The 16,478-nt window shown below is 40.8% G+C and overlaps 1 protein-coding gene and 1 pseudogene across 2 annotated transcripts; one reads left to right on the plus strand and one right to left on the minus strand.

The window, feature by feature from the left end:
* Nucleotides 1-578: 578 nt before the first annotated feature.
* Nucleotides 579-993, minus strand: LOC100691755 (39S ribosomal protein L49, mitochondrial pseudogene; annotated as a pseudogene).
* A 7,038-nt stretch (nt 994-8,031) lies between these two features.
* On the plus strand, nt 8,032-15,620 carry radx (RPA1 related single stranded DNA binding protein). Of its 2 annotated transcripts, XM_005471973.4 has the most exons (15): nt 8,035-9,306; nt 9,917-10,059; nt 10,158-10,350; nt 10,587-10,695; nt 11,075-11,172; nt 11,263-11,382; nt 11,464-11,559; nt 11,652-11,813; nt 11,974-12,131; nt 12,212-12,360; nt 12,458-12,505; nt 12,575-12,693; nt 12,773-13,009; nt 14,086-14,268; nt 14,374-15,620. In XM_005471973.4, exons 1-15 carry the CDS (start codon nt 8,718-8,720, stop codon nt 14,508-14,510), a joined length of 2,541 nt encoding a protein of 846 aa, XP_005472030.1. In that variant the 5' UTR covers nt 8,035-8,717; the 3' UTR covers nt 14,511-15,620. The 2 variants fall into 2 exon arrangements, with proteins under 2 accessions (XP_005472031.1, XP_005472030.1); XM_005471974.4 differs by lacking the exon at nt 12,458-12,505 and having other exon boundaries at nt 8,032-9,306.
* Nucleotides 15,621-16,478: the final 858 nt, after the last annotated feature.

The following is a 16,478-nucleotide window of genomic DNA, read 5'->3' on the forward strand; positions in this document are numbered from 1 at the left end:
ACCCTTTAAGGCTGAAAGCGTTTGTCACACTCATATCACAGACGTCTGACGTCGTCTTGTCGGCCACACTGACTAAAGAACAAACAAACAAACAGCCCACCTGTAGCATTTCTACACATTGACCTCCACAGAAAAGTGTCAGTGTTAAAGGACCTACATGACATAAAGCAGGTCATTTTAATGTTGTTGCACACTGTTGTAGTAATGAATGTCCTAATGTGTATAATGTAAATAATAATGTGGATACTCAAATTGCAACTCAGTCTGAAGAATCTACAAACGGTGAGTGGAGATTTTTTACCTATTTTTTTCTGAGAAATCATGGATGACATTAAACAGGCAGTTGCTATGCTTCTACGTTTAATGATGATTACTTAAACTGACCTGCATCATTTTACACTCAGTGGTCACATCACATCTTACTGCTGTCAAAGAGTTGGTTAACTTGGCCCAGGTCAGCAGTCATGCTTGCATAAGGACTGAAGCAGGCTTTGAAGTGTGCTCCTGCTGACAGGCCGCCTCCTCCACGGCTCTCTGTCCCTTCAGCAGGTCGATGCCAGCACTGGAAGCTCTTTCAGTCAGAAACCTTTGCTGACCAGCCAGTCCTTCAGCTCATATCGAAGTGACCTTTGACCTTCATGGTCGTGGTGACGTCATTGACCTGTGTAGGCAGCTCTTTCCCCATCACCTCCATCAGGTACTGCTTCACGTCCTTCTCTAGAGCCCAAATGCCACCCTCCCCTTTCCATATCAGCGTTAATTTCCGGTTGCTATTGGTTACATCAGTGTAAATCAGGATGTCGTGCACGCGGGAGCTGCAGATCATGTAGGGCAGAGGCGAAGTCGGGCAGATCCTGCAGCAGGCATCCAGCCTGATGGGGTAGGACCGGTGTGTTTAGGCAGAGTGGGGATCCGCGATGGTGGGATGAGCCGCTCAACAGCTGAACTCTTCACTCTTGGTAAAATGTTGAAACTGTTTTGGGTTCTAATCATAGGAATAGACCGTTTTTAGGTTATGTAAAAAACTTTAAATTGGTCTGAATTGATCATAATGTGAACAAGATGTTGAAAAATCCTTCCTGAATACACATCTGAACAGACCCAACAGAGCACCTCAGTAAAGGACTTTAAATTCTTATCACTACAAAATTAAATAACTGGGCAAAGGACAGACGCAACAATATTGATGATTACAACCTCACAAAGAAAACAGAATGTATGTTGTATCACTCGACACTAGAGGGTATATTAGCTGTGCCAGTTGTTAGACTTGAAACAACAGCTTTAATGTCCACATTTTGACTTTAGTCTCAAAATGTACAGTTTGTTCACTGACCTTCTGTCCCTCACTGACTCAAGTGCCTCCAGATTTGAAACAACTACAGTTATTCAACCCTGTGGAAGTAACGCTGGCCCCCAGCACATGATGACAAAGTCAATGACAGTTAACAAAGTGATTAAAGTTACTTAGTGACTTTAAAGAGCAGGAGCAGTTTGGGGGGTGGGGGTGTCTCTCTTCTGTGTAGTAAAGACATGGCGAGAGGAAGTGAATCTCAGATTGGTTGTTTGTGATTTTAATGAAAGGAAGCCAAATTACAGTGCTGGAACACAAGAAAACACGCCGATGCAGGACACTTGCAATACTTTGGGAGGTCACTTCAGTGCGCGCAATCCCTCAAAACTGGATGACACAAAGCATACAGATGTTGCACATTTTACTCCGTATTCATTCCTGCTGCCTTACTGTTTATATTTTACTCTTGCACAGTCAGCATGCAACACCTATAATGTTGTTTTGCATGTACAAGGACAATAAAAGGCTATTCTATTCTAATGTTATTTGCAAACACTGAAGCAGCTGTGTATTTATGTGGAACATTTTTAATAATTAGATCAACTAAAGATGATATTTCTGAACATTTTAAACCAGACCAATATCAACAATGTGAAGGATATTTACAGCATGCATTAAATTCATTGGACTGGATGTAGCTACAGGGAGTGCAGAATTATTAGGCAAGTTGTATTTTTGAGGAAATTATCAATTATTTATTTTTACCAGTGAAACCAATATAACATCTCCACATTCACAAATATACATTTCTGACATTCAAAAACAAAACAAAAACAAATCAGCGACCAATATAGCCACCTTTCTTTGCAAGGACACTCAAAAGCCTGCCATCCATGGATCCTGTCAGTGTTTTGATCTGTTCACCATCAACATTGCGTGCAGCAGCAACCACAGCCTCCCAGACACTGTTCAGAGAGGTGTACTGTTTTCCCTCCTTGTAAATCTCACATTTGATGATGGACCACAGGTTCTCAATGGGGTTCAGATCAGGTGAACAAGGAGGCCATGTCATTAGTTTTTCTTCTTTTATACCCTTTCTTGCCAGCCACGCTGTGGAGTACTTGGACGCGTGTGATGGAGCATTGTCCTGCATGAAAATCATGTTTTTCTTGAAGGATGCAGACTTCTTCCTGTACCACTGCTTGAAGAAGGTGTCTTCCAGAAACTGGCAGTAGGACTGGGAGTTGAGCTTGACTCCATCCTCAACCCGAAAAGGCCCCACAAGCTCATCTTTGATGATACCAGCCCAAACCAGTACTCCACCTCCACCTTGCTGGCGTCTGAGTCGGACTGGAGCTCTCTGCCCTTTACCAATCCAGCCACGGGCCCATCAAGACTCACTCTCATTTCATCAGTCCATAAAACCTTAGAAAAATCAGTCTTGAGATATTTCTTGGCCCAGTCTTGACGTTTCAGCTTGTGTGTCTTGTTCAGTGGTGGTCGTCTTTCAGCCTTTCTTACCTTGGCCATGTCTCTGAGTATTGCACACCTTGTGCTTTAGGGCACTCCAGTGATGTTGCAGCTCTGAAATATGGCCAAACTGGTGGCAAGTGGCATCTTGGCAGCTGCACGCTTGACTTTTCTCAGTTCATGGGCAGTTATTTGCGCCTTGGTTTTTCCACACACTTCTTGCGACCCTGTTGACTATTTTGAATGAAACGCTTGATTGTTCGATGATCACGCTTCAGAAGCTTTGCAATTTTAAGACTGCTGCATCCCTCTGCAAGATATCTCACTATTTTTGACTTTTCTGAGCCTGTCAAGTCCTTCTTTTGACCCATTTTGCCAAAGGAAAGGAAGATGCCTAATAATTATGCACACCTGATATAGGGTGTTGATGTCATTAGACCACACCCCTTCTCATTACAGAGATGCACATCACCTAATATGCTTAATTGGTAGTAGGCTTTCGAGCCTATACAGCTTGGAGTAAGACAACATGCATGAAGAGGATGATGTGGACAAAATACTCATTTGCCTAATAATTCTGCACTCCCTGTATGTGAGTACAGCTGCCCTTTTCAAATTATCTCTACATCATATGAGTTCATGATTCTAGCATTACAGAAAATGTCTTAAGTAATCCTTCTTAGCCACCGCTCACCAGATTATTCAGCGGTGGCTAAGAAGGATCAGAATAGACATGATTCAGACTCTGACCGTCACCCCCGAAGAATAGGCCCCTGAAGAGAGACGCCTCAGACTCCGACCAGTCTCCTCCAAGGAGGCCCTCAGAAACCAAATAGGGCTCCGACTCCCAAACAGTCTCCACCCAGGGTGCGGCCACTGAGTAGAAGGGACTCAGATGGAGGTTTATCACCACCTCGTAGCCCAGGCCAGTCACAGGTAAGCAGTCTGTGTTGGAACAAAGAGTAATGTGAAATCTGATTCCGCTCAAATTACTGTGTTTTTCATTGTTTTGCTATTATACCCAGGGTCAAAGAATGCTATCTGGTGGAAAGACAGGCCTGGTTTCTGTGCATATTTTAAGGAAATAGCAAGAGGAGAACAAACAAACAAAAATCAATCAGCTACTTTAACTTTTCCTCAACTTTTCGCTCTTGAGCTATTTTTACACCCATCGATGGAACGGCTTCATACGGCTTTGCATCTCATCTCAGCATATGATTTATTTTGTCATATTTTATTTAGTTCTAAAGTTCAACAATGAATTTCTACTGACTTACCCATTCATCATCTATGACTAAATGAATCCCGTAATGCTCAGATGTCAAATATCAATGCCAAATTCACCTCTCTGCTGTCATGTCAAATATCAATGCCAGACTCGCATTGATATTTACATATACACATGCACAAATACATATACAAATGTGTATAAACCAACAATAAAATAACTAATCTAAATCTTATATACAGAAAATACAGGATTACAGAAATGAAATGAATACCACAGAATGTACATAAGGTGCAGTTGCAGTCTAGCAGTTTGAAGCAGTGTGACAGTTCAATTGTTAAGGAGGGAGATGGCGAGGGGAAAGAAACCGTTCTTGTGTCGGGTGGTCCTGGTCTGTAGGCTTCTATACCGTCTGCCAGAGGGCAGCAGGTCAAAAAGTCTGTGTCCAGGGTATGAGGGGTCTGTGATGATGTTCCCTGCCTGTTTCCTGGTTCTTGAGAGGTGCAGGTCCTGGACGAAGGGCAGGGGGGCGCCGATGATCTTTTCTGCTGCCCGTACAGTCCGCTGCAGTCTGCACCCGTCCTGTTTAGTGGCTGCACCATACCAGACTGTGATGGAGGAGCACAGGACAGACTCAATGACTGCAGTGTAGAACTGGATCAGCAGCTCCTGTGGAAGACTGTACTTCCAGTTGTCTCAGAAAGTACATACTCTGCTGTGTCTGTTGATCTCCCACTTCAGGTCCTGGGAGATGGTGGTACCCAGGAACTTGAAGATTTCCACAGTAGCCACCGGGCTGTCTAATATGGTGAGGGGGAGCAGTGTTGAGTCTCCTGAAGTCACTTGTCATCTCTACAGTCTCATGTATTTTTATTCATTCCTTCACCTAAACACAATGACACACTTTAGTTTGCAGTAAGTTTATTGATTGGTTTAAATACATTTGTTCTATTTGTTAGTGCGCACATTTAGTTAACCTACATATTTATACCAATTTATTTCTTTTTTTGCTTTGTGATTCTGACGAATCTTTGCTTCTTTAACGATTTCTTACCTGCCGTGATCCCTGGGAGTTGCCAGAATAAAGATGGTGGACTGCACCACCACTTCCTGCTGGAGGGGGGGAGAAAGTGTATTTTCTTTAGCTAAACAAGCTTTTGTATTTAACTAAATATTTGAGTTCAGGGTTTATTGTTTTTGATTTTCTTCTTTGGTGTTTAACTTATTAACTGGACTGTACTGCATCTTTTTTAACGGTTCTTGATTTTGTTGTGTTTAGTTACCCCTGTTGTGTCATAGTGACCTGATCAACCATTATATATACCAGGGGTCTCTAACTCCAGGCCTCGAGGGCCGGTGTCCTGCAGGCTTTAGATGTGTCCTTGATCCAACACAGCTGATTTAAATAGCTAAATTACCTCCTCAGCATGTCTTGAAGTTCTCCAGAGGCCTGGTAATGAACTAATCATTTGATTCAGGTGTGTTGACCCAGGGTGAGATCTAAAATCTGCAGGACACCGGCCCTCGAGGCCTGGAGTTCGAGACCCCTGATATATACCCTTGTGTGTCATTTCCTGTTTAGGTCAGTTATGTTTGTTTGGGCAGTCATTTGCTTCGTCACGTTCACAGTTCTTTGCCTGAGTTCAGTTTTGTTTTTTTGACCTCTTTTATGAGCTCAACATTTATTGTTTTTGTAAATGTAACTTTCTGGGTTAAATAAATAAAAAACATATTTTTCTAATAATTCCTGTGACGACTCGTTTTTCAAATTGGTCCATAACAATGTGTATCTTTACATTTTGATAAAATGTATTTTTAATCCGGAAGAGATGAATTAAAATTAGATGGCACTTCAAAATAAATTGTGGATTTCCTTTGATAGCACTTGTTCATGACATCTCATTAAATAAAGGCATGTGTCTAGAACAACATTGTTATATTATAATATCCTGAGCTTGACCAGTGTATTTTTTTTAATAGTGCAACAAGATCACCTTCCAGATGAAATGACAAAATCATTGAACATTTTACATTTTTATTTAGGTTGTTTCTACCTTGACATGGCACTGAATAGTAAAGTTAGAATAAAATAGAATAGATCTTTATTGTCACTGTTACAATAAGAATGAAACACAGTTCAGCATCTCTCCGTTGAATCTAGATTTACATTCAGATTCTTTTAGGATAGGGGAAGATGATAAACCCCCTGCAGTTTCCTCTTGTTCTCCACAGTACAGCAGTTGAAGGCTCTCGATGGTGGAGCGGTAGAAGTTAATTAGCAGTCTCTGGGGTAATTGGGCCTGACGCAGCTTCCTGAGAAAGTACAGCCTTTGTTTTGCTTTTCCTACCTGGTGGAAAATGTTTGTGGACCAGGTAAGGTCGACCGAGATGTGGACTCCGAGGAACTTGGGACTGGGAAAAGTGAAACAGTGAGGATTCTGGGTACTCCTCCATAGATGAGGCTGAGCTGGACACAGAAGATGAAAATGTGGAAGTGCGGGCTCTTTCTCCACTTGTCCAGGAGTACCCAGATGAAGATTTTTGGGAGGGATGGAGAGCTGCCGTTGCTCCCGCTTTCTTACCAGAACCCTCAGTGTCTCGCAGAGCAGAACAGGCCACTCCCTTGATCTCCACAAAGAGGGACAGGGAAGAAGATTATGTAGAGCAGGTAAGTACAAAGAGAGAGTTTGGAGCAGCACCCTGAAGAGCTGGCACTCTCAACCTCAGGCCTCACCTCAGCTCCATCAACATCTGGTCCTAGATCCTCTCATTACAGAGATGACAGCGACTCTGATTAAGGTCTGGTCTGCTGCACAACTGGAAACAATGGAAAAACCTTTGGTAAATGGCCTGCATTTGTATAGCGCTTTTCTAGTCCATAGGACCCCAAAGCGCTTTACACTACATTCAGTCATTCACCCATTCACACACTGGCGATAGCAAGCTACATTGTAGCCACAGCTGCCCTGGGGCACACTGACAGAGGCGAGGCTGCCGTACACAGGCGCCACCGGGTCCTCTGACCACCACCAGTAGGCAAACATGGGGTTAGTATCTTGCCCAAGGATATTTGGCATGCAGCCAGGATGCAGCCTGGGATCGAACCACCGACCTTCTGATTAGTGGCTGACCTGCTCTGCCACCTGAGCTACAGCCACCATTTGCATCTTGTAAGGTTGTCATATCTTGACAGACGATTCAGCATCAAACAACTTTCCTTATACCTGCTGCTCAACTAGCAAAGGCTCTTTGTTATTTTGTTCCTTGTGTGGAATCAAACTTGAGATCAGCTGCTTCACACTGTACAGAGCAAGTTGCTGTATTCTATCTTTTAGTGATCTTCACTACTTATTTAGTGTGTATAACACTAACATATACTGCCAACTTGTTTTATTTGGGGGGGGGGTTGTCCTAATTTGGAAGCACTTGTGGTGAAAGACCAGTATATACACCTTTCGACCTTGTCTTTGCTAAGTGCACACAGTTTCCGTGCTTTTCTTCTCTGGGGTACAGATCACAGGTTTTCCTGGCCACACTGCATATGTGTCCAACTGACAACATCAAAAACAAAATTCACTCTTATGTTTGTTTTTGGCTTCCAGCTCCTGAGGGAAATATTAGGCTGTTGTTTCCTGTTAAATTCTCCAGTGTTCACCAGCTAGTCTCTGTCTTGCTAATGTTAGGTTCTGAGTAGGTTATGTAGAGTGAGATTTTTGTTTTTAAAGCATCTGTAACTTTTATCATCTCATGAGTACATCTTTGACACAGAAGCCGACATGCTCAGTTTCTGAAGCTTCATTTTCCGTTTTCACATAAATAAATCTAATGAGATGCTGGAAAATGCAGACAGGTCTCAGGTTATCATTTAAAAATTCTGACTTAATAATTTCAAGTTATTTCCTCTAAGATTTGAGTTACTAAATGGACATTTTGGGATAATCCCTGAAATTTTAACCTATGGACAACAAAACAAAATGCTATTTAATTTTTTTTTTTAATTTAATTTAATTTTCACTGGAGGAAACAAGTTTTTATACAAGGTGTTCTCTGTTATATACTATGATAGGAAATTAATTTTGGGGGAATGTATGTTTCATTTTATTGGGTGAGGACATATGAAACACGTGTCTGGTCTCTAATGTGTAAAGTGCATATTCCTGTCAGTAAAATATAATACTCCTTGTTAGTTCATGATTGTATTTTTAAAAACTACAAAATTACTCAAGGCGCAAGGCGCTCTGGTGACGTCATATCAAATGGTCCTTGTTCTGTAAAGCGCGGATTTTGAAAGCAGGAGTTTCCCTTTAGTACAGTAGGCAGTTCTTGTCGAAGTTATATTACATAATTTGACATGGCAGGGTTACACATATAAACTGCGTGTGTGTGTTAAGTGTGTTTCTTTGTATTTGTACATGTTTTGGTTTTCGAGGCTAATAGTGACGCCATCAAGCCGCGATGTTTGTAACATTAGCTAACGTTAACTGCAACTTCACGGGTGAAGAAGCCTCCTGAAAATGCAATAAGTTGTGTATGACTCATTGCTTGTAAGATAAGCCTACTGTTGGGCGAACTCGGATAGTTTTTTTCAGTAATGTTAAACGCATTTAGTTTAGTTTAGTTATTGCTAATACTAGCAAGACAACTTTAGCCAACAAGCTAACATGAGAGAGTGACAGAAGACGGCTAACTACTCGACCAACTAACTGCTTTAATTACACATCTGTGATGGAGGACAACTCATCTTCTTCTTCAGTGGTGAGTGGTGTCACTCAAGCGTCTTTCCTCCAGAAGACTTTGGAGCGGTTATCATCTACACAGAACTTGAAACTGAAAACTGAGGAGGCAGGTCCTGTCGCTGTCATCGCACTTCAGAGATACCTATCCGAGCAAACCGAAGGGCAGCAGCTCGACAGCTACAGCTACGATGTGACAGTCACAGATGGAGTCTGGCGAGCTAAATGCTTCCTTCACCCCAGTTTGAATCATCTGGTGCACAGCAACAGCCTAAAGACCGGGTCTGACATCAGCATCACGCAGTGCTCCTTTGTTTACAACGAAAGGAGGCTGGGACATGGCTACATCTGCATTGAACAGCTCAGATGTGCTGCAAAAAGATCTGCTGTGCTGGCTCGTGTAAACACTGTCAGTTCACTGCCCATGCTGGTCAAGCAGGGAATGGAGAGGAGCGTGGTCCTGCAAAGTGATGTCCCCCTTCAGGTGAGCCGCAAACATTACCTGTCACTGTGGAACAACGACGACCCAGAGGGCGACATCTGGATGTCAGGATCCCCTTCAGCTGATACTGTGCTGGACGGTGAGATACTGCTATCTCAACCCCCCCTCTCACATTCTGTTGTTTATATCATTATTTTGTCACCTATAATTTATAATACTGCAGTGAACTTTGCTATTTGCAGGGGGAATTGATGCACTCATAAATAAGGAGGCAATTAAGTGGCTTAAAGGCAGGTGTATAACCAAAAATAATGTCCTCCATTGATTGATAGGTTGGTTTTGATTTATCTCCTAGACCTCAGAAAAAATAAAAGATTATAAATGACCATCACAGGAAAAGGCTTAACATGGGGAAATAACCTAAGGTATTAGATTTTGGAGGTGACTGTAGCTCAGGAGGTAGAGCAGGTCATCTACTAATCAGATGGTTGGAGATCCATGCCCATTGAGATCAAAGATCTCTTTTAAACAGGAGACCTGACCAACAGGGCAGCAACACAGATACTTAAAAACAGATGTAGATTGCATTAACAAAATTAAAACTTACTCACATAAAACACTTGCACACAGACAAAGTAAACATACAGAAATATATATGTTTCTATAAAATTAAAGTAAACAAAAGTTTTAGTTACTACTACTTTGTAGTAAAATTAACGGCGATGTCTGTAATGTCTTGATTCCAACAGTGTCCAAGGTTACACTTCTTTCTAGCCTGGACTCATCCTTCAAAAACACGTGGAAGCCCCTCCCTCTCCTGGTGAAAATCATACACAAATCCAGGTTAAGGTATTATGGAAAGTTTGGCCTCAAGATTGATTACCCATACCAGGTGTGACGTGAACAAGATCTCAATTTTTTGTAATATACGTTCATGTTGTGACAGAGCATAGTTTAAATGTTTTCACCTTATATGTCATCATATTTCAGGCATACTTTGAAGTTGCTGACCAGAGTGGCACAATGTCCCTTGTGCTTTGGAACGAACTTTGTCCCGAGTTTTACCAGCGACTGAATGTTGGCACAGTGTTGTACCTCCAAAATTACACTCTGAAACAGAGTTATTCAAACCGGTCACGCCCCCAAATGGACCACCACAGAATGAAGACCTTTAACTCTGTCGGTATGTACGTAACTACTGATGATAATCAGTCATTTTTAAAAATATAGTAGCACTGTTTTCTGTGAAAAAAATTACCATATACTATCAATACACTATCTTAGAATCTGTATTTTCATATATAAATGATACATTTTCTGTTGATTTGTTTTGGTATTTATTCACCATTTAGTGTTTACATGGTTTTTGTAAAAACCTATAAACTGTCGTCTGCATGTTGTTGTTGTTTTTTTTCCAAGAAATCTGCCTGAACCCTCGCAACCCAGCTTCAGTCATCACCGTGGTCTCACCAAAGAGCATACTTCCTCAATGGGGACTGCCTGACATTTCCTACCAGTTCACTGCTCGGTAATGAATTAGAACCGTTTTAGTTAGTCTACTGTCTCACATGTATCTTTCTGTTAAGTACACCTAAGGCATGGATTCAGTGCTGCAAGTTATGGTTTATGCATTACTGCAAACTACCGCATCATTTCTAACTTACAAACATCAATATATTTTGAACATTCCAGTCTAGAGTTTGCTTGATGAAGTCTAGTGTAGAAACATTGCAAATAAATCAGTTATTACAGTGTTTGGGAAATTTTATTACAGTGTATTTAGACAGTGTGCAGGACTCTATTTGCTGTTTGTCCCTATTCTACAAAAACTGTGTTTGTTTCTACAAAATGAAGTTGTTTTGAGTTTCGCCTAAACAACTGCTGCCTGATATTTTTGATGCTCACAGGTCAGAGTTGGAGAAGCTGGCCAACAATTCAGCATGTGACATAATTGGTTTGGTGACATTTGTTGGCCGTGTTGAAAGAGTGAAGAGTAAAGGGAAAGGTAAGAAATGTTCTTATCTTGTCTGTTGCCTGGAAGTGGTTTTTGATAACTGAAAGAATTTATTTTGGTCGGTGGTGTTCACCTTTTTAGGTCCAGAAAAGTTCTGGACGTATCGCTGGGTGCATGCAGTGGATGGAACATCTGACCATCCTTTTATTCTGGAGCTTTTTTCCACTTCTCAAGCAGAAATCTTCAGTCATATTTGTCCGAGTAAGTCAGCTGTGTCAAGTCTGCTGCCACACTGTAAGCATGCCAGTTTTTTTTTTTTTAAATATATCCTCTATTCCATAGTGACCTACCTGGTTTGCACTCAGATGAGGGTTTGTCATGTGGAAGGCTCGTTGCCGTACCTCACAAGCAGCTGTGAGACTGAGACGTTCATCACAGGTTAGAACAATAAGCTGGAACAATAACTACCTGATAATGTGGCAAATTGATTGTGTAAGTGAACTGTAAATGATGTGTCTAAACAACAACAGGTTACCATAAAGGTCAGCCGTATGTGAATGACCCCAGAGTGAAGAGCTTCATCCAGTGGACCAAGACTCTGAAGGACAATGTTGTCCTCCAGAAAACAGCTGTTGGTGGCTATTACCGCTACCCTCGCCCCCCAGCGATGTTTACACAGTCAATGGCTGATGGTGTGTAGTTGCATGTTTGCGTACATTGTTTTTCAGATCACGTGTTACAGCTTTATTTCATAAAATATATCGCCTTACTCGTGTTTACATCTTTGTCCTGCAGCAAAAATGACTTAGTTTCATTGTCAGCATAGGTTCTGACTTTATTCTTTCCCTTCAGCTCAAGTTCCTCTGGTCGCTGCAGCTGATTTGAAGAGAGAGTTAGAAACCCTGCAGTACAGAGAACACAAGAAACTCGCAATCCAAGGTCAGATCGCAGTAGTGCAGTACATGGAAACCCCAAAGACTCCAGAGCCACAAGGACTAAAAGACAAAGAGGTGAACGACCTTATTTTAAATCGTCTTCCCAAAAGCAATTGCCATTAACAATATAAAACAAGTCAGCTGGTTTTCTGCAGGTGCCCAGTGCTTCCACTGATGTGTGTGATCAAACTGTGACGTACCCCAGTCATTCCTCAACAGCAAAGCAGACTTTAGTGGAGAGTTCAACGTCTCACTGTATTGACAGCAGCTCCGAGAGCAGAAGGAAAAGAAGAATTCAAATGAGGTAGGATTGACTGCGGACTTTCAGATTTTTGAACTTGATGCTGAGTCATTATTTAATTTTAACCCGCTCATTACATTTGATATAACATGTTTTCCAGTAAAACCACACAATCCTCCTTGAATTGCGGTAACATTCCAGCTAAAAGGTAACAACAACTCAGCAGGTAACACAACATTTATATATCAACCAGTCTGAGCTCATTTGTCTTCTGCAGGAACGCTGGACGTAAAAATACAGACGAGGGTGAAGAGCAGGCGGAAGAAGAGAGCAACTCTGCATTTGAGGAAGTTCAACAAGTGGGACTCAGTCTGGAAGGTGAAAATCCACATTCAGGTGAATTGCTGCACCTTAAATACACATCTAACTCTGCTTCCTGATATATTGCCATGCTGATATGTTTGTCTCTCACCAGACTCTAACGATTTATCATGGGAAAGCAGCAGCTGGGCGAAGCAACAACAAGAAGTGTCCGAGCATTTGTGTCAAGGCGGTCTGTGGCAGGACAGCATCTGTCGGAGGTTCACGCTTGATGAGAAGAACGTCCTGCTGCAGTGGAGTAACCTTCAGCCAACACGGTGGACACCACTGCGGACTGCTGACGCTCTCTCTCCTGTGCTTTGTCCAGGATACTACCATGTAACAATATTAGGTGAAGTAACCGAGTGGTGACACCCAAAACATAAAAACATACTCTTTGCTGTTCCTGCCACTTCAGCCTCAGTGGAATATCGTCTTATTTCCTGCATAATACTCTTTTTTTCTTTTTTTTAATGTCAGCAAACACTTTTTCTTTCTTAAATTTTCTTACTTTCTTTCTTATTAAGAGTCTCAACCAGACAAAAACCTTCGGTCTTATTCATTTAGTCCTGAATAGCCAAAGCAAACAGATCTTTATTATATTGCATATGCGTCATCAGTGAGTCATTGTGAGCTGGAAACTCACTGTCAGTGGAAACACAATCACACAGTCAGAGGTCTGAGCCACCTTTAGAAAAGACCAGAATTTATATGATCTTGTATTATTAGGTTTGATCTGCTTCTTTTAACATTGCTCCTATGCCTTCTGGTCTACTTTAGTTGTATAGTTAAACATCGCTTTTACAATCACAGCATTGTGTAACCCTGCCTACACTGTCAGCTAGGTCTTCCTTCAGTTATGGATGAAGACCAACGTCTAGAAATGGTGTGAAAACAAAAATCTTTAATGATGACCAGCGCTTTTTTAATATTAGAAGAATGGTGATATATAAACCAATAAGGTAGACCTGCTAGACTTTTTCCTAACAATTAACAGTCAGGTCAACATATGCGCAAAATAGTGTCTCTAAGCCAAAAGCTCAGGCCTCAGACTCATTTTCAAACCATTTTTGCCTCTTTTAGCTGTATTTGATAAAGAAAGAGATATATGTCATATATCTCAGAGACACAGCTCAGACTGTGTGAGCTCTGTGAGCACAGGAGCCTTACCTACCCGCAGCCCAACCCTTTGTTTGACAAGGGAAGGCAATGAGAGGAATGAGTTTACCTAAAGGGAGATGAAAGAAATCTTGTTTTATACTGTGGATCAACTGAGGGACTGAAGAAGGGGCCAGTATTAAAGAAATCAGAATTTCTTTGGACTATGAATCATGGAAAGCTTATCTAGTGGTAGCAGGAGTAAAAAAATATACATTTGGAAATGAATTCCCACTTAACTTTTTTTTTCTGTTTTTATTTCCCTGGCAGGCATTAACAAGCAGATAGCTGTTGATGCTGTGTATATTCCTGTTGTTAGCTCCAGCGAGCCACAGGCTGTGGGCCTTCCTCAGGATCCACATGGCAACACCATGCTGTCCTGCCTTTCATCTGGTTTCCTCTGTCCTCTCAGCAACACTGCCAACAACAGTGAAGAGACTCTTTCCAGTCCAGGTAGTCACTGTGGGGGAGACAACGTCCATTCAGGAAGCATTTGCTGACACATGCATCTTTTACACTTAATATTTAAAATGTGTGTGGTTTTTTTTTTTCCTGCAGAGGAAATCTTGGCAACTGCCAGTGAGCTTGAAGACACACATGTCGTGTGCATCCTTGACCTTTGTCACCTGGGGGGAGATAAGGTGGAAGTCATGATCAGCAAGGTGTACAGGTTGACGGAGGTTTCTCTTGACTAGAAGGTACACGAGAGCAAGCGCGGCATGTAAATATCAGCATTAATCATGTAACTTAACAGTTATTTAAAATAGAAGGAGCAATAGAAAGAGATTCCCTGTTATATGTACATTGAATGTTAAATAATTTATAACATTTTTTTAAATTACTTTAAGTGTATATTTTTACCATTAAAACATTTCCACAGGGAACAACTTTGTGGTGTGAAAATGAAAATGTGGCTTTATTTTATTTTTTAATTTTTTTTGCACCAAGAACTCAAAGCTGATGAGAAATATCCCTCCTGATGGATAACTTTCTAAGTAAAACTCAGAATAACATGCATATGTTTAAAAATATTTATTTTGAAATATTTCACAATAATCAGGTTGATTTATTTTTTATAAATATTTCAGTATCATTATTAATATCAAGATATTTTCGAATGTAAACGCAATTTTCAAATTTCTTTTAAAACAATGTTAACAGTATCTTTTAAAGCTTATTTTGATGGTAAATACAGAAAGAAAACGAGCCATACAAGTGACTGTGCAACACCAACTCGAACGCAAAATAAGCCTCACCTCCTCTAATAAGACACTTCATCTGTTACAAAATTACTTTAATTTTAAAATCATGTAACATACATATGTAATCTATTAGACATATAAAATAAACAACTATGTAGCCTAAAGTTTTGTTTTTTGTTTTTGCTTTTTTACATTCTATTATACAATATATTCAATGTTAGTTTCTGCACTGAAACTGCAGAAATGGCTGAATACCAGGTTTATTTTGTTCATGTCCTGGCAAATCTCACACAGAAAGCATTGACCTGACTGCCCACTCTCACACTGAGGGTGTCAGTCATTATTTTACAGATCAGAAAAAAAAGGAAATTACAAGTTAAATGTGATTAAATTCACATACCTTCAAAAACAGTGACACTCAATGACAACCTCCAGGAGGAAGAAGAGCATTGTGAAAGGTGCAGACATCAAAATAAAAGGTAACTACTGTTGGGGAAAGCATTAAAACTTGACTACAAAGAACAACAGTACTGACTGAGTGGATGGATTATTTACAACTTCAACGAAGCAATACACACCTACAAGGAAAAGAAAAAAAACAAACACGAAACATCGTCTCAAATCCACAGCAAAACCATCGCGGTTGAGCATAGTGGCGTTTCATTGAACAGCAGTTCCCTCAACCACCTCTGCAAGGCAAACAAGACACCAATTTTGTATAAAGACATGGACCGAAATATTTCCTGGATTCTGTAAAATTAACTCAAGGAGAGATTTTACTACCACCGTCTGAAAGTATGGTATTGATAACTATTGAATAATGAGAGAAAACAGCTATAGTTGTCTATGGCACCTCTGCACTGCTGAGTAACACCTTTACCGTTTCTTTGCCACACTTGTAGAAGCATAGACATGAATAACGGGAGAATGAAACTTGATTTTACCCATCAGAAGTATTTTGATAATCCTGTACAATTGCACTTTTTTCTCTTTTTTTGTTTTGGCTGAATTACTGTGTGAAGTCTGCACAGTTGGAGAGCTGTTTCTGCACCCCACAATAAGGATTCATCTTCTTTATTTAATCTCTTCGTTATTGTGAACACATGATACTACAGAGCTTCTTTGTTAGGCTCTGGTGTTTTACCTCATGCTTGTGAGGAGCTACCACTCTGCACCACATTCCCATGCAGACAGACTATAAAGTGTGATCGCTGCAGTCGTAGTGTATAGTGGACACCCTTTAAAGAAAGATACTGCTGATATAAACGGTTAAGGGAATGTTGGGGCATTTTCATTAAAAAAATATTTCCATATAAATTACATGGTACAGCGGCTTATTATACACCTCTATATACATCTGTTCTGAAACATTTAAAACTATAAATTAACATTCTTCTCTTCAGTTTGACATTGCACATAGAAAAGTGTAAAACGGCACTGAATGGACATGCTCAAAGTGTT

This window comes from Oreochromis niloticus, linkage group LG10, assembly GCF_001858045.2.
Source record: "Oreochromis niloticus isolate F11D_XX linkage group LG10, O_niloticus_UMD_NMBU, whole genome shotgun sequence".
Classification (NCBI taxonomy): domain Eukaryota; kingdom Metazoa; phylum Chordata; class Actinopteri; order Cichliformes; family Cichlidae; genus Oreochromis; species Oreochromis niloticus.

Coding starts and splice junctions, on each gene's coding strand:
- radx (XM_005471973.4), top strand. CDS start 8,718: ATGGAGGACAACTCATCTTCTTCTTCAGTGGTGAGTGGTGTCACTCAA. Junction 10,696..11,074: donor TCCTACCAGTTCACTGCTCG/GTAATGAATTAG, acceptor TGATGCTCACAG/GTCAGAGTTGGAGAAGCTGG. Junction 11,383..11,463: donor CTTCAGTCATATTTGTCCGA/GTAAGTCAGCTG, acceptor TCTATTCCATAG/TGACCTACCTGGTTTGCACT.